Source organism: Lissotriton vulgaris, chromosome 1_1, assembly GCF_964263255.1.
Source record: "Lissotriton vulgaris chromosome 1_1, aLisVul1.2, whole genome shotgun sequence".
Taxonomy (NCBI): Eukaryota; Metazoa; Chordata; class Amphibia; order Caudata; family Salamandridae; genus Lissotriton; species Lissotriton vulgaris.
Genome location: NC_141685.1, coordinates 1,176,759,432 through 1,176,782,420, shown reverse-complemented (window position 1 = coordinate 1,176,782,420; position 22,989 = coordinate 1,176,759,432). Strand labels below are relative to the sequence as shown.

The 22,989-nt window shown below is 52.9% G+C and overlaps 1 protein-coding gene across 2 annotated transcripts in view; it reads left to right on the top strand.

The window, feature by feature from the left end:
* The window catches only part of FIRRM (FIGNL1 interacting regulator of recombination and mitosis), a 3,285,109-nt gene that overhangs the window by 248,588 nt on the left and 3,013,532 nt on the right, over positions 1–22,989 (top strand). Inside the window, exon 3 of one of the 2 annotated variants that reach the window (XM_086964357.1) lies at positions 19,208–19,253. The exons of the other annotated variant lie outside the window; for it this stretch is intronic. Coding sequence (XP_086820483.1) covers positions 19,208–19,253 — 46 coding nt within the window. The remainder of the gene's footprint in view (positions 1–19,207; positions 19,254–22,989) is intronic. 2 annotated transcript variants of the gene reach the window in all.

Sequence of the window (22,989 nt, the reverse complement as noted above, 5' to 3'; positions counted from 1 at the left end):
CCTCGTCCAAGACCAAAACGGGACCATCGACAGTGTCCCCACTGTCTGCGTCATCGTCGCCTAAGAGATCCAAGTCAAGTTCGACAGGTCGGCCTTCGCCGAAGAAATCTCAAACCGAAGGATCCTCACCTAAACAGTCAAGGTCAAGTTCCAAAGGCCCGCCTTCGCCCAAGCAGTCTCAAGTTGAAGGCTCTACCACCAATAAGTCCACGGTTCAATTGTCCCCGCAGATTTTGGTGCCATCGACAAGATCGGACTCGTTACAGTCGACAACCCAGGCGGCGGGCGCGCCATCTTCACGCACGTCGTCGGAAGGGACCCCGGCGCCATCTTGGAAGGAATCCAGATTGGTCGAGGTCTCCATTCACTCGAATCCACCCTCCTCGGTTCCCCCAACGAAGGGGTTGCCACCCGATCAGGAGCAGGTAGCTCTGCAGAGTGAGGATTCCGAGGAGGAGAACCGGCCCGATCCGGCCACCTCCCTATCGGACTTTCACGAGGACCAGGAGGAAGTCATGTATCAGGAACGTTCCGTACACTCAAGTGTCCGCACGGAAACCACCCCGATGATCTGTTTGCCCGTATCCCTGGTCAACGATTTGCGCTGCCTAGTGCAGGACTATAAGCAAAGATTCCCGGATGCCGACAGCGGAACCCAGGCACCGGTCACCCAGGCGCAGCCGTCTGCCTCGCGTCCTTCCGCTCTCCAGGCCCGGCCTTGGAACCAACCCCAACCTCGTGCTCGGCCCCAGCCTCAGGTAGAGGACTCCTCTGAGGATGAGGAGGAGGAGGCGGACTTGGAGGAAGGTGAAGTGCAAGACGTCGACTCGGACCAGAGAAACGACGACGCCGATGCTGCGTCATCCCAGCATTCGTCAACCCCGGCATCCCCACAACCGCGCCAAACCGAAGCGACGGACGTTGGGGGATTCCACAGGCTAGTGGACAGGGCGGCTAAGAGGTTTCACATGGCGGTGGAATCCACGGAAACGGAATGCTTCCTCCATGATTTCAAGGAGCACAGCCAGAAGTCCGCCAAGTCTATTCCGGTTATAGACTTTCTGTGGGAACAAGGCAAGAAGTTGATGCTTACGCCTGCCTCGGTGCCTGCGGTTGTTCCGCGCCTGGACAAAAAATATAAGGCCCCGCTTACCGCGCCGGCCTGCCTTACCGGCCACCCCAAACCGGATTCGGTAGTGACTCAGGCGGCTCAAAAACAATCCCGCAACCCATCCTCGCCGCTGTCCGCACCCCCGGACAAGGAAGGCAGAAAATTGGACACCATTGGCAAGCGGTTCTCTACCACGTCCGCCATGACCATCAAGGTGGCAAATTCCATCGCCCTGCTAGGGCGCTACAACCGCCAGCTATGGGAAGACATTGCCCCCTACCTGCAAGACCTGCCAGCCACAGTCCAGGACGAGGTGAAAGCTCTCCTAGCGGAAGGACAAAACTCAGCTGCAGAGATCATCGACTGCGCCATCGACGCAGCCATGACTGGATTCCGCCAGTTGGCCGGGGCTGCCGTGCTCCGACGCCAGGGCTGGCTCAAGGCAACGTCCTTTCGACAAGAGGTCCAATCTAAGGTGCTGGACATGCCATTCGATGGTCAGTTTCTTTTTGGGGAAAAGATAGACGAAGCACTCCAGGCCATTAAGAAGGATACCGACACGGCAAGGGCGCTGGGCTCCCTCCAGTCCCGGAACCAGTCCTTTCGGGGTGGCCGCTCCAGAGGCCAGTATTCCTACAGAGGCTCCTACCAAAATAGGTCGTCCTACTCCTACGGCAACAGGAACCAGCCCCAGCACAAACAACAGAACCGACAGTCGTCCTATGGGAGGTCATCCTTCAGAGGCAAATCCGCCAAGAAGGGCGCTGGCGGCCGCCAGTGACCATTTACTCCAGCCAGTCCCACCACCGTCTCAATCCTTTCAAATTGGAGGAAAACTGACCCACTTCCTCCCCAATTGGCGAAAAATCACTACGGATCGGTGGGTACTACAGATAATTCAATTTGGACATTCCCTCGAAATTATCAACACCCCTCCCAACACACCTCCGCTGAAGCGTGCTCACAAACACCTGCACCTCCTTCTCAAGGGAGTCTCCGCCATGTTGGTAAAAGGAGCCATCGAGAGGGTCCCAGCGTCCCAGAAAGGGACGGGATTTTATTCCCACTTCTTCCTGGTCCAACAGAAGGGAGACAAGTGGAGACCAATCCTGGACCTCCGGGCGCTCAACGCCTTCCTTCGGAGTCAGTCCTTCCGGATGGTGACGTTACAGGAGATCCTGGGAGCGCTGGAGAGGGGAGACTCCATGGTCTCCCTGGACTTACAGGACGCCTACTACCATATCCCCATCCTCACAAGGCACAGGAGGTTCCTGCGGTTCGAGGTAGCAGGCAGACATTATCAGTTCAAGGTCTTGCCCTTCGGCCTCAAATCCGCGCCACGTATCTTCACGAAGTGCTTGGCACCGGTGGCAGCCTTCCTGCGGCAAAGAGGTCACCAGGTATTCCCCTACCTGGACGACTGGCTGGTGAAGGCGCCTTCTCCGGGGGGCGCGACCGCTTCCTCCAACGCCTGCAGCGCACTTTTTCAACAGCTGGGTCTGACGATCAACCTCAAAAAATCCTGCACTACTCCATCAACGAGGGTCACCTTCCTAGGGGCTACCTTAGACACGGATTGCGCAAAGGCCTTCCCCTCGGAGGACAGGACCAACAAAATACTGTCTCTGGCCGCGGCAGTGGCCAAGAAATCTCGCATCAAAGTCAGGACATTCACCTCCCTGCTAGGGATGATGTCCTCCTGCATTCTCCTCATACCGCACTGCCGGCTCCGCATGCGTCCCCTGCAGGAGGCTCTGGCGAGGCAATGGAAACAGAGTTCCGGCTCGTTCGAGGACGTTATCAGGATCACACCGGCCATCACAAAGGCCCTTCTGTGGTGGAGAAGGCGGAAACACCTGACGGCCGGCTTGCAGTTCCTCCTACCGCCGGCACCTCTGGTCATCACGACAGATGCCTCCCTGGAAGGCTGGGGCGCTGTTCTATTGGACCTTCGAGTCAGCGGCAAATGGGAGGCCCAAGAGAAACTACTACACATCAACCTCTTGGAGCTGAGGGCGGTGTATCTGGCTCTACAGGCATTCCTGCCACGTATCGGAACTTCCCCGGTGCTCGTCAAAACGGACAACACCACGACGATGCACTACCTGAACAAACAAGGGGGAACGCGATCTCTCTCTCTCTCACGAGAATCGCAGAAAATCTGGAACTGGTTGGTGGCACACGGGCTCTCCCTCAAGGCGGAGTACGTTCCCGGGAGGGACAATACCATCGCGGACGCCCTCAGCAGGCAGACCTCTCTCTCCCACGAATGGGAGCTGCACGGCGACACAGTGGCCCACCTCTTCTCGCAATGGGGAGCCCCGAAGATCGATCTCTTCGCGACGGCAGGGAACACCAAATGCCCAAGCTACGCAAGCTGGCATCCCCAACGCGGGTCGTTGGGAAATGCTTTTTCCATCGGCTGGTTCAGCGTGTTTGCGTACGCTTTTCCTCCGTTCCCGATGATACCGAGGCTCCTCCGGAAGATGAAGACGGAGCCGTGCACCCTGATCCTGATTGCTCCGTACTGGCCGAGACAACACTGGTTCTCGGACCTGCTTCGCCTCTCCATCAGGCCCCCGATTCACCTGCGACAACACCCGAACCTCTTAACGATGTCCGGAGGCCAGGTACACCACCCGAACCTCCGCTCGCTCAAATTATCGGCCTGGCTCCTGAGCACCGAGAGTTCGGAGACCTAGAGATCCCGCAGGACTGCAGGGCCGTCCTAGCCAAAGCGAGGGCGGGCAGTACGACCAAGACCTACTCGCTGAAGTGGAAGAGGTTCTGCTTGTGGTGTTCGGAACAGGGCTTACACCCTCTACGGGTCACCCCAGTGCAGCTGCTACCGTACCTCCTCCACCTGGCTCAATCGGGGCTGGCTCACGCCTCCATTAAGGTTCATCTGGCTGCGATTTCTAGATTCACCAGGACCTCATCAGGGCCTTCACTATGGTCCAGTCGGCTGATAAAGCAATTTCTGAAGGGGCTCTACAGATCCTTTCCGAGACCTCGGAAAGTCCCTCCAACCTGGCAGTTGAACTTGGTGCTCAACCAACTCATGAAACACCCATTCGAGCCCATACACCAGGCCTCTCTCAAACATCTCTCCTGGAAAACGGCACTCCTGCTCGCCCTGACGTCAGCCAGGAGGGTCAGCGAACTTCAGGCGCTGTCTATTCAGGAACCGTATCTCCAATTCAGGCACGACCGAGTGGTACTCAGGCCCAACCCTAAATTCATACCTAAAGTGCCTTCAGACTTTCATCTGAACGAACCAATTGTCCTCAAGTCCTTTTTTGCGAACCCTTCCACAGCGGCAGAAAGGGCGCTGCATTCCTTGGACCTTAAAAGATGTCTCAAATTCTACTTGCCATTATGAAAATGGGGTAACCCAATAAGGTTCAGGGACCTGGGTAAATGACGTTATATTGAAAACAATGGTCCCAACCAAACAATTCCTTAACAGAAAAATCTGTACAATAATGAATTCCTTTAGTGAGCTTCCTAAGTTAACCACTCAATTGAATTAATCAAAATTACCACTCTGGTAATCTATACATCACATAGTTTTTTATACAAAACCTGACACAAACCAAGGATTTATTTTGAAAAAACACAGGAGTTTTAATGATTTACTCCATTTCAATTCACTATTTTTATATACATTTTTACAATTTATATACAATTTCAACTTAACGGTAAAAAGAAGAGCAACGCAGCTTCTAAAGTAGTGCAAGAAAAAAGAAAGAAAAGAACGTGATTGTGGTGACGAAAGGGTGCAAGCACCTCTCCGTTCTGCATGGAGAGCATGATTTTCAAAAGTGGTCCTATCATTTCAGATAGGACCACTTTTGAAAATCATTATACACGCCATTGCTTGACTGTATAAATGTATAAAATACAATAGTAATTAATTGTGGCTCTTTCTGTGAGAACAGCTGAATACCAAGTATCGCTGTATCTGTAAATAAACCCCCCTTTTTTTTCACGTGTCACTATCTTCTGAGGCTTGCACCCTTTCGTCACCACAATCACGTTCTTTTCTTTCTTTTTTCTTGCACTACTTTAGAAGCTGCGTTGCTCTTCTTTTTACCGTTAAGTTGAAATTGTATATAAATTGTAAAAATGTATATAAAAATAGTGAATTGAAATGGAGTAAATCATTAAAACTCCTGTGTTTTTTCAAAATAAATCCTTGGTTTGTGTCAGGTTTTGTATAAAAAACTATGTGATGTATAGATTACCAGAGTGGTAATTTTGATTAATTCAATTGAGTGGTTAACTTAGGAAGCTCACTAAAGGAATTCATTATTGTACAGATTTTTCTGTTAAGGAATTGTTTGGTTGGGACCATTGTTTTCAATATAACGTCAAATTCTACTTGGACAGAACCAAAGATGTCCGAAAGTCTTCTCAACTGTTTGTAGCCTACAGCAACCCGCGAATGGTTTTGCCCCTAACAAAACAGAGCATCTCCCGCTGGATTTCATCAGCGATTGCGTTTTGCCATGATCAGGCCGGACGGCCTTTAACGCACCGAGTGGCTGCCCACTCTACCAGGGCGATGTCCGCGTCAGCGGCGCTCTTCGCTGGAGTGACGGTCCTAGACATTTGCCGAGCGGCGACCTGGAAGTCCCCGCACACCTTTTCCAAGCATTACTGCCTGGACATCGAACTGCAGAAGGATGCTGCAGTGGGACAAGCGGTGCTACGCCATCTCTTCCAATAAGGTGAGCCTTACCTCGTCCCGCCATCCAGGTATGCACATTCTTCATGGTTTCTGCTATATGCATGACTGTATATTACCATGTTTCTCTCATGTTGTCTGTAATTTATGCAGATCTGCTGGAGGTGAGAATGTGCTTTACCACTATGCATGTATAACTGCTGGCTACTCTGATTCAGGCATGTGAATCTATGAAAGACACCCAAATACTGGATAAGAAATGCGTTACTTACCTGTAACAGCAGTTTTGCAGCGTGAATCTTTCTGGATTCACTATGCTGTGCATATTCCGCGGTCTTGTGGTTGGGTCCGGATTCGTAGTCTTTTCTCTCTTTTTTTTTTTTTTTTTTTGTGGCCCAGGTGGGCGTCGGCGTCACCCTTCCTTGGGTGTATTTCCGGTGACGTCGGCATGCTTCCTGCGGAAGCTCCCATCCCTGGGCGCCATCTTCAGATTCTTTTTTCCGCGGTCGGGTCTGGATCGTTCCCGTTGGGCTCCAGACATTTTTGGAGAAAGTACTGCAAAGCGAGAAGTTCGAGAAGAAATTAAAAGAAGAAGACCAAGGAAGACTTCGCAGACCATTGGCGAAGAGAGAAGGAGGAGAGAACGTCGAGAACTTCGACGATCATCAACGTCCACGCGGTCAGGGAAGCCTGAAACGCTCGAGGATGGACAACACGCCGTTCAAGTTCTGCCCGAATTGCAGACACAAGTACGCGCAGAAAGATCAGCACCCGGTGTGCAACCTTTGCCTACCGGTGGACCACAGAACCGAAGACTGCAACGCCTGCTCCGTCTTCGCCGCGAAGACCCTTCGTGTGAGGAAGAGCCAGAGGGTAGCACACGCCACCCTCGGAGGAAAAGCCCCGACGCCTTCGCTGTACGACCTGGGGATGTCCTCAGAGGAAGAGGACAACGCTGCCGCCGAACACGACAGCTACACGGTCGTAGAGACCGATCCCAAGAAGACGCCTGATAAGGTAGGAGACTCGACGTCCCACAAGAGCACGAGAGACCCTGAGTCTCGAAAGAACGAGGGCCAGACCCCGAAGGCGCCGACGCAGCGACATCTGCAGTCCGCGACCGCACACAGGCCCAGCGGATCCTCAGAGAAGGAGTCCCTGGCGCCGAGAGCTGTAGAACAGCAGAAGGCTCCGAAGATCGCCTCCGAAAGGGGCCGGGCTGTTGAGCAGCAGAAGGCGCCGAAGATCGTCTCCGAAAGGGACCGATCGGCGTCGAGGGAGAAAGACCCGAAAGCTTTGACGACGTCCAAGGACCCGAAGCCAAGTTCGACGTCCAAACCTTCGACGCCGAGAGTCTCGCCGCCGAGCCAGGTGACGAAGAGAGGGGCCGAGCGTTCCGAGGCCGAGAACGCGGCCGAAAGGGAAAAGAAAAGACGGCGTTTGGAGGCCGAGATGGCGAGCATCTTGCAGCGGAAGAAGGATTTCGACGCAGAGATGAGTACCTTTACAATTCCACACAAGACCAAGCACGTGGTGCTAGATCTGGTCGAAGAGGAAGAAGAACTCGGCGACGGACATGGCCCGGCCGCCGAGATGGTCGACGACCAGGGAGATGAGGAGAATCCCTACGAGGATTACGGCTATGACGAGGAGGAGGGCAGTAGGTTTGACGCCGAGTCGGCCACCTCTGACCCCATCGAGGAGGATTACCTGGATATCGACACCGAGAGCCCGGAGGAGGCGGTCGGCACATACCCCTCGAGGCCCTCGCCGCCTGACGACATCGGGGCATACAATTCGGCGATACAATCTGCCGCAGCGGCATTTAGGTTAAAGCTCGACGAGGAGAAGCAGAAAGCAGACTTCCTGCTCGAGACTTTGCTCCCAACACAGACAAGGAGCCAGTTCCTCCCAATGCTCGAGAGCGTCTTGGCTCAAGGACAAGAAGCATTCAAGGAGCCCGCAACATGCAAGGCGGTAACCCCTAGAACAGAGAAAAAATACAAACACTCCACGAAGGACCCGGCCTACATTCGAGGCGAGGTCTCCGCAGACTCCATTATCACGGCCACGGCTAGGAAGAGGGCCAACGTATCCACTACCTCGGGCCCACCACCGGATAAGGAGAGCAAGAGGATGGATCTGGTGGGCAGAAGGATCGAACGGAATGCTGCGACCCACTGGCGCATGGCTAACTCCAACGCTCTTCTAAACAGGCACATGTACCAGATCATGGACGGCCTGGGGCACTTGGTGAAGGACCTACCCCAGGAGGCCAGGCAGAAGGCCGAGATGTTGGTCGAAGAGGGGAAAAATGCGGCAAATTCTTGCCTTAAGACGGCCCTGGACGGGGCAGACACCGCCAGCAGGCTGATGATGATGGGTGTCACGGAAAGGAGACACGCCTGGCTCAGGATTTCAGGGTTCAAACCCGAGGTGCAACACAGTATCCTCAACACACCGTTCAACGGCGACACGCTCTTCGGGGCAACTGTGGACGAGAAACTCAGCCAGCTCAAGAAAGATAATGAGACGGCAAGGTCTATGGGGGCGTTGCAGTTCAGAGGCAACAGAAGAGGCACCCCGTCACGGAGGCCCGGCGGGAGAGGTGGAAACCAACCAGGTACATCACACCAGGTTTTCCAGCAAACGCACCAGGCAGACTCACAGGGACAGCAAGGTCAGCAGAAACAGTCCTGGCAGTACCAACCAAGAGGTCAGTCCTTTCGAGGAAGAAACGGACGTGGCCAGAATAGGAGAGGGGGGCAGCAGCCCTCCTCGAAGTGACTCCACAGAACTCTGGGTGCCCAGCCACAGAAAGGACCCGGGGGGGCACCACGTACCAAGGGGTCGGGACAATCAGAACACCTACGACCACATGACACCAGTGGGAGGAAGATTGCAATTTTACCTCCAGGAATGGAGAGAAATCACATCAGACAAATGGATCCTAAACATCATCCAATTCGGGTATTGCCTGGAATTGGAGAAAAGGCCAACAAGCAGGAAACCAAGGGGAAGACCGCCAGCAGGAGACCAGCTGGCGAGGCTTCAGGAAGAAGTAAAGGAACTTCTGCAAAAACAGGCCATAGAGCGAGTCCCATTCAAGGAAAGGAACAAGGGAGTCTACTCGACGTACTTCCTGGTACCAAAGGTAGACGACAAGATGAGGCCCATCCTAGACCTGAGGTTCCTCAACAAATTCATAAGAACACAGAAATTCAAAATGACCTCCCTGCAGGAGGTGCTACCGCGACTGCAGGTCGGAGACTTCATGGTCACGATAGACCTCAAGGACGCCTACTTGCACATACCGATGAACAAAAAGCACAAACATATGCTCAGGTTCACAATCGGGGGAGGCCACTACCAGTTCACAACGCTGGCCTTCGGACTCAAATCAGCACCAAGGGTATTCACGAAGTGCCTCGCAGCAGTTGCTGCACACCTACGAAGACAGGGGATACACGTATACCCTTATCTAGACGACTGGTTGGTGAAGGCGAGTTCGTACCAAAGGTGCAAACACCACGCACAGACAGTGACGAGCACACTCATAAACCTGGGGTTCTCCGTCCATTGGGAAAAATCGTCAATGGAACCGGAGCAAGTGAAGACCTTCCTGGGGGCAGTGATCAACACCGTGCAGGCCAAGGTGTTCCCCAGCGAGAAGAGAGCAAGGGCGCTGGTCAAGGAAACTCGCCTCTACCGGAAGGGGCAAGCTCTGACAGCGAGGACGGCGAGCAAGATCATGGGGATGATGGCATCATGCATCCACCTGGTGCCGAATGTGCGGCTACACATGAGACCCATGCAGGAATGGCTCCAGGAACAGTGGTCACAGGCGTCAGGCAGTTGGGAGGATCTTGTGGTGGTGACGCACGCAGTGCAAAGGGAGATGACATGGTGGACCATGGAGAACCTAACAAGGGGAAAGCCTCTAACACCCCCAACTCCGACAGTGACCATCACCACAGACGCATCCTTGAAGGGATGGGGCGCTCACATGGAGGAGCTCAAAGTGAGAGGACTGTGGACGCCAGCAGATGCGACAAAGCATATCAATTACCTAGAATTGAAGACAATCTTCCTTGCACTGAAAGCCTTCCAGACAAGACTGTACAAGCAAAGGGTGTTACTGCAGACAGACAACACCACGGCGATGTTCTACATCAACAAGCAGGGTGGAACACAGTCAACAACGCTTTCAACACTGGCACAGGAGATATGGAGATGGGCCATCCCTCTACAGATAGACCTGCTAGCCATACACCTACCAGGGAAGGAGAACATTCAGGCAGACTGGCTGAGCAGACAGACATCGGCATCCCACGAGTGGGAGCTCAATGCTCAGGAAACGAGGTGGTTATTCAACAGGTGGGGAACGCCATCAGTGGACCTGTTTGCAACACGCCAGAATGCGAAATGCCAGTACTTCGCATCCAGACTACCCGAAAAGGGGTCCCTTGGGAATGCCCTATGGATAGATTGGTCCGGGACATTTGCCTACGCTTTTCCCCCGATACCACTGATACACCGAGTACTGAGCAAGTGCAGAGCGAGCAAGATGACCCTGATACTGGTCGCGCCACAGTGGGCGAGGCAGACATGGTACTCGCAGATCATGGAGATGTCACAGAGTGCACCCCACAGATTCGGCAGAAGAAAGGACCTGCTCTCCATGCAGAACGGAGAGGTGCTGCACCCAGAGCCAGAGACCATGAGCCTAGTAGCATGGCTCCTGAGGACATAGAGTTTGCACATTTGAGACTGCCAGAGAGCACCCTCAGGGTCCTTCGGGAGGCACGGAGGCCGAGCACACGGCGGTGCTATGTCGCAAAATGGAAAAGATACACGATGTGGTGCAAACGTGAACAACTTCACAAGAAAATGAAGAAAGACTCCACAGTGCTGCGATACCTGACACACTTGCTGGACAAAAAACTCAGTTCATCCTCCTTGAGGGTTCACTTAGCGGCTATAGTAGCCTACACAAGGGGTGAGATGGGCAGGAGCTTCTTCACATCCCAGGTTGTCAAGAGGTTCCTGGAAGGAGCGAAGAGGATCGCACCGCCCAAGCGGGTGCCACCACCAGCATGGAACTTGAACGTAGTTCTCACGGAACTCATGAAGGAGCCCTTTGAACCACTGCACAGGGCCTCCTTAAAGATGCTAACCATGAAAACAGCCTTCCTAGTTGCTATAACGTCATTACGCAGAGTAAGCGAACTACAAGCACTGACGCTACAGGAACCCTACATACAAATACATAGTGATAGGGTTGTGATGAGGACGGACCCACACTTCATGCCGAAGGTGGTCTCCAGGTTCCACATGAACCAGTCCATACAGATACCGAGTTTTTTCCAAAAACCAACCAATAGCGCTGAGCGAGCTCTGCACACCTTAGACGCCAGAAGGGCGGTCATGCATTACATTGAAAGGACAAAGGAGCACAGAAAAACGAAGCAGTTCTTTGTGTCATTCGCCAACAGTTACATGGGCAAAGCAGTAACGAAGAACACGATTGCACGATGGATAGCACAGACGATTCAGCTCTGCCACAACAGGGCAGGACAGGAACTAGACGAGGGAGTGCGTGCACACTCCACTAGGAAGAAGGGGGCCACAATAGCCTTCCTGGCTAACACGCCCATACAAGACATATGCCTGGCGGCAACATGGGCTTCAGTGCACACGTTCACAAAACACTACTGCGTGGATGTGCAGATGAACAAGGAAGCGCAAGTCGGACAAAAGGTGCTCCAGCACATATTCAGACACCAGAACTCATCTTCCACCCAGCCGCCACGGAAATGAGAAACCACTACAAAATCTATGCACAGCATAGTGAATCCAGAAAGATTCACGCTGCAAAACGAATAGTTTCTTACCTGTCGGTGTAGTTTTGCAGCTTGATGATCTTTCTGGATTCACTAGCGAACCCACCCACCTCCGCCAGAAAGATGAGGCTGGAGAGAAAAGGGGTGGTCAAAAAAAAAAAAAAAAAAAAGAAGATGAAGAGATAAAATGGATTTTACATACAAGGCGGTTAAGGAAAAATCACCTACATAGAACATTGCCATCACTTCGGAAACGAAGGAAACACGAAAAAAAGAATCCGTAGATGGCGCCCAGGGATGGGAGCTTCCGCAGGAAGCATGCCGACGTCACCGGAAATACACCCAAGGAAGGGTGACGCCGACGCCCACCTGGGCCACAAAAAAAAAAAAAAAAGAGAGAAAAGACTACGAATCCGGACCCAACCACAAGACCGCGGAATATGCACAGCATAGTGAATCCAGAAAGATCATCAAGCTGCAAAACTACACCGACAGGTAAGAAACTATTCGTTATCCAGTATTGGTGTCTTTCATAGATTCACATGCAACCCTCCCGCCTCCCCGGTAAGGACTCACGTACCTCTATGTCTAGATTGCGACACCCTAGCTGGGTGCGTACGAAAATCTGAGGGACGGAGGCTCCTCCCGGGAAGGTTCTAGAGGGAGGTCGGAGCTGATTGGCTAACGATGAGAGTTCGGTCCTTTTTACATAAGGACGTGGAAAGGCCCCAAAGGGGAAGCCCTTCGGGCTATGTTCTCTATGTATGTCCTTAGGACATTACTTTTTTATGTACCGGAGGCTCCCGTCTCGGCGACGGGGAATGATTCAGGCATGTGAATCTATGAAAGACACCCAAATACTGGATAACTGCTGTTACAGGTAAGTAACGCATTTCATCACCACTATTAATATTCTACTCCCTCAATCCCCTTCACTGCACTGGAGCTGTGAAGTCTCCCTAGGGCCTTGGGATCTACCCCACCCGTGGATGCTCCTCCAGACCGTTTTTTAGACCGCTTTGGGTGGCCCACGAGGCTAGCACCTCAGATGGTGCCCCCCCCCGACGGCTCAAGGATCAGGAGCGACCCGGTTCCGCCGCTTCGCCTTTTCCACTGTCCAGTTCTGCTGGCCAGCCCCCTTCTATATGCCATCATGCAAGGCCAGGGTCCCGGACCTGCTTTACCGTCCGGGCCAAATGCAATAGGAACAATTGATGGACAGAATGCATAACAATATCATACATTCACCCCAGTACAGAGATCTGGGCCTAAATACATTGTTTTTCCCCCATGCCATTCCAGTTTGAACCCAGCCATATGCAAATCAGTTTTGACCCTGCGCCCAATGGGAACAGTCCAGCCTGAACTGCCAGGACAGTCCTCCCTGGACTGGAAACAAGCATCTTCGGACTGGTTCCAGAGTTTCACCCCTCACCCCTCATCAGCCACTCTGCCACTGGATTCAAGCTATCCTGGCTGATGAGGGGTGAAACCCCGAAACCGATCCTAAGATGCTTGTTTCCGGTCCAGGTAGGACGTGGCTTGGCAGTTCCGGCTGGACTGTTCCTATGAGGCACAGGGTCAAGACTGATTGGCAGATCTCATGACTGGGGCTGAATGTATTGATTTGTTCTGCATTCCATCCATCAATTGTATCTTTTGTTTTCTCGCCCTAAGTAAGCCGGGTATGCCCAGACGTGGGTTTCGGGCTCACTGTGCCACTGGATTCAAGCTATCCTGTCTGATGAGGGGGTGAAACCTCCTAAACCGGTCCTAGGATGCTTATTTCCGGTGCAGGGGAACCTGGCTTGGCAGTTCGGGATGGACTGTTCATGTGAGGCTCAAGGTCAAGACTAATTTGCATATGGCCAGGTCTAAACTGGGGTGGCATGGTTATCAAAATAATGATGGATTTAACCCATATCTCTTGACTGGGGGTGAATGTTTTGATTTGTTCTGCATTCCGTCCATCAGTTGGGTGTCTTTGGTTTTACATCCTGGGCCGTCACTCTCTCGCTCTCCCAAAGGCCTGGTTTCACCCCTCACTATTTTCCCTGCCTCTGTGTTTGGTGAGGCACCAGCCCCTGATCGAGGGTCTTTCAAGTGCAGGTTCTGTATCTCTCTCCGTGGAGCACTATGTGCGCCGCTGTACCCCAGTCAAGCAGGCCCAGGCACCGTAAGACCTGTTTCTCGACAGGGGGCCCCTCCCTGCTTGCTAGGTAGGGCGAGCCGCAGAAAGGCATTCGCTGGGGTCCAGAATGATCGAAGGATGAGGAGTCCCTCCACCGTTTCAAATTTTGCAAGTTATAAGTGGGTCGTGGCTCCAGTAGTTCAGGCGTTAGGGGCCCTGACTTAGACAGACGCCCTTTCACTGACAGTCGTTGCTATCCCAGTCAAGCAGCAAGTCTCTGAGGGGGGCCCTCTTCTCTTGGGAGCCCCTCAATGCTATCTGCTCGCCCCTTGCAGCCTGCTTATTTGCTGTCTCGCTGGGTGCCTCCAAGGAGCCGCCAATAGCAGGCCCATGTTACAACATAGATCTGTGCACACGTCAAATTATGGCAGTATAAATACTGTAGGTAATCACAGCATGCAAGCAACACAAATAATATATGCAGCCGAAGTCTTGATCGAAGTGTTTCTTCAAATCTGTTTTAATCACACAGTCGCCCACAACTTCATCAGGGCTCTACAAGATGTACAATGGTTGCATGTTACAAGCATGTAATTGCACTAATTACATCACCACTACTTTATCAATATCAATGTGCTCTAGTGACAGCATGTGTGAGCACACAGACCACACCCAGAGGACAGAATCCCACGTTGTTTGTGAGTTGAGTGAAAGTGTAATTTGACCATACATATGCTGCGTTACAAACGCTATTCATTACACAGTACATGCTTAGCGCAATAGGATGTGCTCAGTGCAAGCCTCAAAACACACATAATATTATAGTCATCATGGCGTGATGGACTCCGAAACCAGGAGCACCCATGTTACTCCGTGACCTCTGGTGTATACAGTAGTGAAGAGAAAAGAATAGAGAAAAGAAGTACACCCTTTGTCACAGCACTCAAAGTGCATCTTACCCAAAGGCAGTAATTTCAGCGATTTGTACACTGTAAAGACAATAATGCCAAAGAGACTATCAGTCAAAATTGCTTTTTAAATTATTCATTCCACACTTTGAACCACCCGAAAGACATGAGTCATACCTCTCAGCCGGTTATACTTCCGTCCCGGCTACCGGGTGAAAACAAGTGATCTTGCTGAAGGTAATCAACAGTTCGTATCGTGGTTAGTACCAGAATGCAAAATGCTGGGTAGGAAAACCCAAGTTAACCATGTGTTAGTTGCTGGTGTACAAAGTTCAGCACTATTGCTATGATACACCTGAACTTACCAAATTCATGTATACCTATCCTCGCTCAGTACAACGAGGTGTGGGCAATACCAATTCAAAAATATGAGGATATCCTCTAATTACGTAAGTTAAGTCAAGATGATCTGGATCAAGCCCCGCTCGTTACAGCGAGGTTCAAAGGTCACTAAAGTCCCAACCCACCGGGATATCCTCCAGGCACCCTCTGAGTCCTCATATCGAGCAGTGCCCAGTACACGTTAAACAACCAAAACTTTTTCGAAAGAGCGTCTCAATACGCCACTCACTCGTAGGAAATTTCCATGTATGTAGCAGCCTGAGTATCACTGCCAACCCGCTTCTCCGCGTGTGTATGTGGAAGTGTCGGGTCTGATCTTTATCTCACATGAAATACTGTTAGCGCACCTAGACCGCTGACCTAATTCGTCAGAAAGCGAAGACAGCAAAGATAGCAGAAGATCGAAAGATGATGCATCGCTAACACTTTACTTCATTGACCAGAGTCCTTAGGGGCGACACCGCCGGTGTGTGAGTAGTGTGCGACCCCACCCCCAATTGGAAGTCAGATCATGTCGAGCCGGAAGTGAGTAAACGCGGTCCCGACCGCTATTGTCGACCAAGGCCAGTACACTGAACACAGGCCTCCTCAGTGCCTTGTTATGTATAAATCCAGCGAAAATTACTTTTAGAACAGAACTCGGAGGAAACGGGGCATATCCTACATGATACGCTCGACGCTTCCACCGAGTGCTTAAAACTCCAAAGCGGCAGGTCCATTCACGTCTGGCAGCTACACCTCCCCAACACATTTCCATTAGACAATATCAAATGTAACTCAAAGTTACATATAGAGGTTTGTGATGTTTATAAATCGCACTCCTCAAGTCAGAGACAATATCTTTGTATGAGAGAAAACCGAGCGCCCTGCTACTATAGTGCCGTGTTATATCAACTAATTCTTGTCCATAAGAAGCCAAAGAGGATAGATTAGAAAGAAATAATAGGTGATTATATTGTGACTTAAATGACAAACCACAGATATGATCCCATATCTAAGGTCAAGTTGTTAAGATCAAGATTCATGCGACCGCAAATGACATATCAATAGTAACGCCATATGCCAACATACTATTTTCGACATAGATAACTACCACGTCTACAGTCGAACATCGTTACATGTGCAGTTCAATCATAAGATGGATGTTACAGATTCCATCATACCCACAGTCAACAGATACCGCATCACTATGTATCAAGTTTAGTTTTCTTGGGCTAACTAGTCCCCCAGGAAGTATTGCAGCTCGTGATCGGAGTTAAGCCCCTGATGCACCGCGTTCAGACGCATTATCCAGGTTGCCTCTGCCCTGCAGAGAGCTAACTCCCTATTTCCCCCTCTTAAATGAGGTGCAATCATTTCAATACCATAGAATTTGAATTGTTTATATGGCCCTTATTTAACACATGTCAAAGCATGTATGGCCATCGGGTATCTTGGATCACCCTGCTTCAGTGCCCTCGCATGTTCGCTGATTCGATCCTTTAGGCACCGAATAGTGCTCCCTACGTATTGTCTCATACATTTGCAAGTAATAACATACACAACAAATTTTGTCAGACAAATTATATTCTGTTGGATACAGAATCTTTTCCCATTCGGGCCCCAAAATTCTGTGTTGTTCACTGCTCACTTGCACACCCCACATGTGCCACATTTGTGGAAACCCTGTGTGTTTTGAGAGCCAATTCGTCCTTACTACAGGCGTCTGGACCGTTGGACTAAGTATGCTTCTAAGTGTGGTGCCCCTCCTGTAGGTGATCATAGGTCTATTTGAGGTGACTTCATCCAAGGATTTATCGGTCTTCAACACGTGCCAGTGTTTGTGCATTCGTTTGTTTACAAGATCAGCCTGTTGGTTGAAATTCGTGACTAGGCTTACCGGTTGGTTGGACGTTGACCTAGAGGTATTGCCCTTCAGCGTGTCAGCCTGTGTCACCTGTTGAATACGATTAGTGGCTGCATTCAGTATATTACGTGGGTAGCCTCTCGCAATAAATCTTATTCATTGCTTCTAGGTTCGCTTGAAAGTCGTGGTCAGTGCTGCAATTTTGCCTTATTTGCTGTCTCGCTGGGTGCCCCCAAGGAGCCGCCAATAGCCGGCCCATCACTGAGCCAAGCGGAATTGGAGTGCAAAGGCCTCTTCAGAATGTCCACTCCGGGGGCGGGGCCAAGATGGCGGAGTGAGCGGTCCCATACCCAGAGTGCTCCTCCAAACCTGCCCTTACCGGACCGTCTAACTCAGCGCCTCTCCCCCCCGCGCCCACGCAGCAGGGGTGGGGAGATAGATCACCCCCAGCTGCCCTGGGGAGCTGCGGAGTCAGCCAGTGGGGAAACTAGAGCCGCACACTGGCGCCGCCATTAGCGAGCGCAGCAAGCAGACTGAGGCCGCCTGACTAAGCTGCTACCAGAGAGACACTTAGGCGGGAGCGAAGGCGTCACCTTGAAGTTGCACCGACCCCCGCGCTGCAGCGGCAGGGTCCGGCGTCTTTGCGGCCGCTCCTGGGGACGGTTGCACATGGACAGCCAAGAGGCGGGGCCCAGCGGAGAGCCAGCACCCGGAAGCCGGCGGCACCTAAATCGAGGCTGAGGTCGCGGCCTGGCCCCGGAGATCGAGACAGCGGGCGGGCCCATCGGCGGGGCCTCAACGCCCTGTCACCGACTTGGGGAAGGGCACACGGCGTCCACAGCGATCTAGCGGCTCGGGCGGTGAGGACCTGGGGCGACCGGCCGGGTCGCCTGGAGGAGGACCGGCCCGGAAGGCGGTGGCGGGGGATCCGGCTGGTGCGGGGAGAAGGTGAGAGGCAACCCCCCTGGACGCGCTGTGGTGCTGCTCGCTGGGACACGCCTGAGCCCCAGCGGCGCCAAACTCGAGGGCGCGGCCTGGCATCAGCAGCAACTCTGCCCACGCGCGGAGCCCGGTCTGCCGATCGGGTCCTCGCCATCTACAGGGGACCCCTGCAAAGCACCACAGACACTGCACCTTCCCCTGCCCCTGGCACCTTCCCGCCTGGTGATATAGCAGCAGAGCGGCAGGACAAGGAGCAGAGCGGACGGGGCCCAGCTGCCGGCTGGTGAGGCCTAGGACACACCGGGAGGGGGTCGCCTCCCTCTACCAGACGTGTGGCACACCCGAAGGCCTAGTGGTGCCGGCCCAGCACAAGAGGTGAGGAGCGACAGGGCCTATTACACCGCCAAGAGCCAGAGGCGGGAGACACACATCAGGGGGGCCCAGAACATTAGGCTCGAGAAGGGTGGCCGGGCTCGCCGCCTGCCCAGTGTCTGCCTGACCCACCAGCAAGAAAGGACGTGGTGAGAGACGGCGCTCGCAATAACGTGCCGCTTGTCTCCTCCACAGGCCCCACCACCATCAGCGAACTCCCCGGGGGACCGAGGCCGAGGGGCGTCAGAAAGGGCCACCACCCGGAGCGGATGGCCTAGGACAGGGGTCCCCAAACCGGTCCTGGAGGGCCGGATCCATGCCAGATTTTTCAAAAAACTACATGTATCTCAATGGGGATATCCCAAAAATCTGGCATGGATCCGGCCCTCCAGGACCGGTTTGGGGACCCCTGCCCTAGGAGATATCAGGGACCCGCCTGGAATACAGAGCACTGATAGAAGGACGACGCGATCTGCATCCCCGGGAGTAACGCCCAATGGCGGGCCAACGTAAGAAACGCAACCTACCAGAGATGCTGAATAAGGGGCAGACGAAGGGAGATAGGGGCCAGACGTCCCCGGGTGCTCCCAAACAGCCCACTGACGATTCAGATGCCGAAGTGCCCATCACCAAATCCTTCCTCGAGAACTTCTTTAACTCCCTCCGAAACGACTTCCACGCCCTGAAACGTGAAGTAGCCGGAGAGGTGCGCGAGATCAGAAGGGAGGTTGACGGTCTGGGGGAGAGAGTGGCCGCCGTCGAAGAAACAGACCGCACCTGCAGCGAAGAAATGGAGCTATTACAACAAGAGGTGCTACGCCTCCAGGAACACCACGTGGACCTGCAGGCCCATGCAGAAGATTTGGAGAACAGATCGCGACGGAATAACATTAGGGTCCGGAGGGTACCGTCTAAGGAAGAGGGGTCGGACGTTACAGGATATTTGCAGGCCCTTTTCCGAGAGATCCTTGGAGAACCGGCGGACTTTGAAATCTGCATAGATAGATCACACAGAGTGGGACCACCACGCCGGACCACCGGCCCCCCACCAGACATCTTAGCTTTTTTAACGGACTTCCCCCTCAAAGAACGTATTCTCAACGAAGCCAGGAAGCAACAACCCCTCAGGTTCTGCGATAGCCCAGTCGCCCTCTTTCAGGACCTATCGGCCATCACGCTCCAAAAGCGCAATACCTTCAAGATCGCCACAGACTTCCCCAGGATCAAAGAGGTTCCCTACTCCTGGGGACACCTGTTCCGCTTAATCTTTAAATGGGAAGGCACCCTACGCCAGCTACGCTCCCTTCAAGAGACATGCGCCCTGCTGGGCATTAACCAGGAGGAAGACACCGCGCCATCTAAAACTCCACGGAGGCCTGCTGGGGATGGTTGGCAACATGTCCCTAAACGACGGTCAACGATGCCGACCTTGAAACCAGACGCACAGACCATTCAAAGAGAGATGGTTAATGCCATCCAGGAAGTAGTCAGAGACACTGCATCCACAGAATGAGTATCTCCAAGGAGGGAGAGCACTTCAGCTTTGACATGGCACTGGTCCGGGGGGCGGCAGGGGGGGCAGCGGGCAGCGACGTGGCTGCACATTCCAGTGAGTACTTTACCACAGCCCTGCGCTGCGACCAGGCAGGTCTGGGACAATGCCATTTCGTTGGACACTGAGTTGGGGTTCGGGTAGGGGCGGAGGGGTGGGGTGGGACAAGTGGGAGCAAGGGGGGGGGTGAGGAGGAGGGGGTGGGAAGAGGGGGGTGTTGCGGGGGTGGGTGGTTGTTCTGGAGGGGGGTCTCTCCTTTGTCCACATTCTTTTCTGTTTCTATTATTTTGGCGCACTTCTCAGAAGTCCGGAGACACCTTGCCCACCAATGACACACTCCAACCTCAAGGTACTTACCCTTAATGTAAGGGGGCTCAACAACCCTATAAAGCGTTGAGCTGTCCTATCGCTCTTAGAGCACCCTTCAGCCGATATTTGTCTCCTCCAAGAGACCCACCTGCTACCCAAAGACCAACACCACCTCAAGACACGCGCCTTCCCCACGCAGCTTCCCCCCCCCCCCCCCAAAAGGCAGGAGTAGCAATATATATATATTTTTTTGTACTTATATTGCGCAACAGCTACCCAAAAAGGGTTTCCCGGCGCATCTAGCCGCTTCTGTATAGATAAAAGTGTCTTTATTTATCAAACAGCCAGGTTTTTAGCAACTTACGAAAGTTGGAGTAATTTGGCTCGTTTCTCAGTGCAATGGGGAGGGAGTTCCAGTGATAAGGACCCAAGTAGGCAAAGGATTTTCCTCCAGTGCGAACACGCTTAAATTTGGGGATCATAAAACGGCCCTAGGTGGCCGATCTGAGGGTCCTGGTCGGGGTATAAGTTTTAGCCAGAGTGCAGAGGTACCTAGGGGCTGTGTTAGTTTTAATTTTGTACATGTATATGAGTGCTTTAAATTTCACTCGATTTTCTACATTCAACCAGTGTAGCTTGCGTCGGAATGTAGAGACTGATTCTCTTTTTGGTACTTTACATAGCAATCTGACTGCCGCATTTTGGGCCATCTGTAAGCGGTGGGCCACTGTTTTATTTGATCCCAAGTAAAGGATGTTACCGTAGTCTAAACGGGACGTAATTAAGGCATTTAATATTGGTATCCCAATCTTTTAAGGGCAGGGTTCTCCAACTGGAGGCGGAGATAAGAGGGCGACTATTAGTCTATCGCTTTCTGGTGGCAGGACTCACGGTACTAGTGGGCTCGGTATACGCACCCAATGACGGTCAAGATGTTTTCCTCCTGACAGCGCTAGCGGCAGCTACGGCCAACAAGGAACAACATTTTGTGCTGGGGAGCGACCTTAACCTAGTTTTTCACAACGTAGCTGATCGCTCTTGCCAGAGAACGGGACAGGTGGGGGCTCTCTCCAAGGGGGGGCACACCCATCTCTGCGACGTAGGCCTCACTGACTTGTGGAAACACCTACACCCACATAGTACAGCTTACACCTACTACTCTGGGGCCCACAAATCTTACGCCAGGCTTGACTATTTCCTCTGCACCTCCTCACTGGTACAACGCACGCACGAGGTAGATATTTTGCCAGCCTCATTGTCTGACCACTTTGGTAGTGGCCACGTTTCTCCAGCTGGCCACCCCATGACGACACTGGCGCCTTAGGGACGCCCTTCTCCACAACCCCTCGACGGTAGAACGGATTAAAGCCACTGTTACACAATTCTTGACCCACAACAACAACATCGACACCACACGAGCCACACAGTGGGCTGCCCTTAAGGCCGTCATTCGAGGGGAATTCATATAATCGCCACAGCCAACAATAGAGAGCGGGCGCAGAAGAGAGCCAAAATAGCGCAACGTGTAGGGGAACTCGAACAAATGCACCAACGCACGGGAGCGGCTCTGGCTTGGCGTCAGCTCTGCACCAAGAGAAAGATGTTAGTCGCCTTAAAACAAGACACTGCAGAATACGCAGCACTTTGCCTCAAACGGGCCTACTATGCAGGAGGGGATCGGTGCGGACGGCTGCTGGCGACCAAACTGCGGGAGCAGCGACAGGGAGTACAGGCCATAAGGACAGACGGAGGGGACCTAGTCTCGGACGACGCAGCTATAACCAAAACGTTTGGGGCATTTTATCAGTCTCTATACGCAGGCGACGCTCTGGACCTGCAGGCGGGCCAGACTTACCTGCAAGGTGCACGTCTCCCATCTCTGGCCCAGGCAGACTTTCTGGACAGGCCCATAGGTCTGTAGGAGGTAGTGTCTGCGATTTCGCGCCTAAAACTCGGGAAGTCGCCCGGCCCTGATGGGTACCCCGCAATCTTTTACAAAACATCCTTCGCCGAGCCTGGCGCGATCCCTGCAGAACTCCTGGAATCTGCAATTTTGGTTATACCAAAACCAGGCAGAGACGCGACCCGCTATGGTTCGTATCGGCCGATCTCACTGCTGAACGTTGACTTCAAACTATATTCGGGAATCCTAGCGAGCCGCCTGGCACCTTACATGCAACAGCTAGTGGTGCCGGACCAGGCAGTTTTTATACCTCAGTGGCAGACTAGTGCCAACACCAAAAGGGTCCTCCATCTCATTGAAGCCGGGTCCCGTACGATACTGGGCTGCATGCTCCTCACTATCGACGCCGAAAAGGCATTCGACAGAGTGCATTGGCCCTACTTAGAACAGGTCCTGCACCTTTTTGGCTTCGGAGAGGTACTCTGTACTCGCATACTGAACTGCTACAAGCAGCCCAACGCCACGGTGCGAGTCAATGGACACACCTCCTCTCGCTTCACGATCGGCAGAGGGACCAGACAGGACTGCCCGCTCTCCCCTATTCTGTTCGCCCTCTATATGGAACCGCTGGTGCAGAGAATCGGGCAACACGCCCTCATCAAAGGCATTCCGTTCGGAGGGGATACCCACAAAATTAGCCTCTACGCTGATGACATCCTCCTCTCCCTCACCGACCCAGTCCAGTCTCTACGCGCGTTATTTATTGAGCTGCACAGCTTTGCGCTCGCATCTGGGTTCAAGATCAACTCCGACATATCAATAGCCCTTAATGTTTCTCTAGCACCAGAGACGCCAGCCGAGATACTGGAGGAACATGACATACAGTGGTCAGCCACCACAGTCCCCTACCTGGGAATCCTTTTGGGCTCCACACTCCCGGCCACCAGTGAGGCAAACTATGCCACGTTATGTACACTACT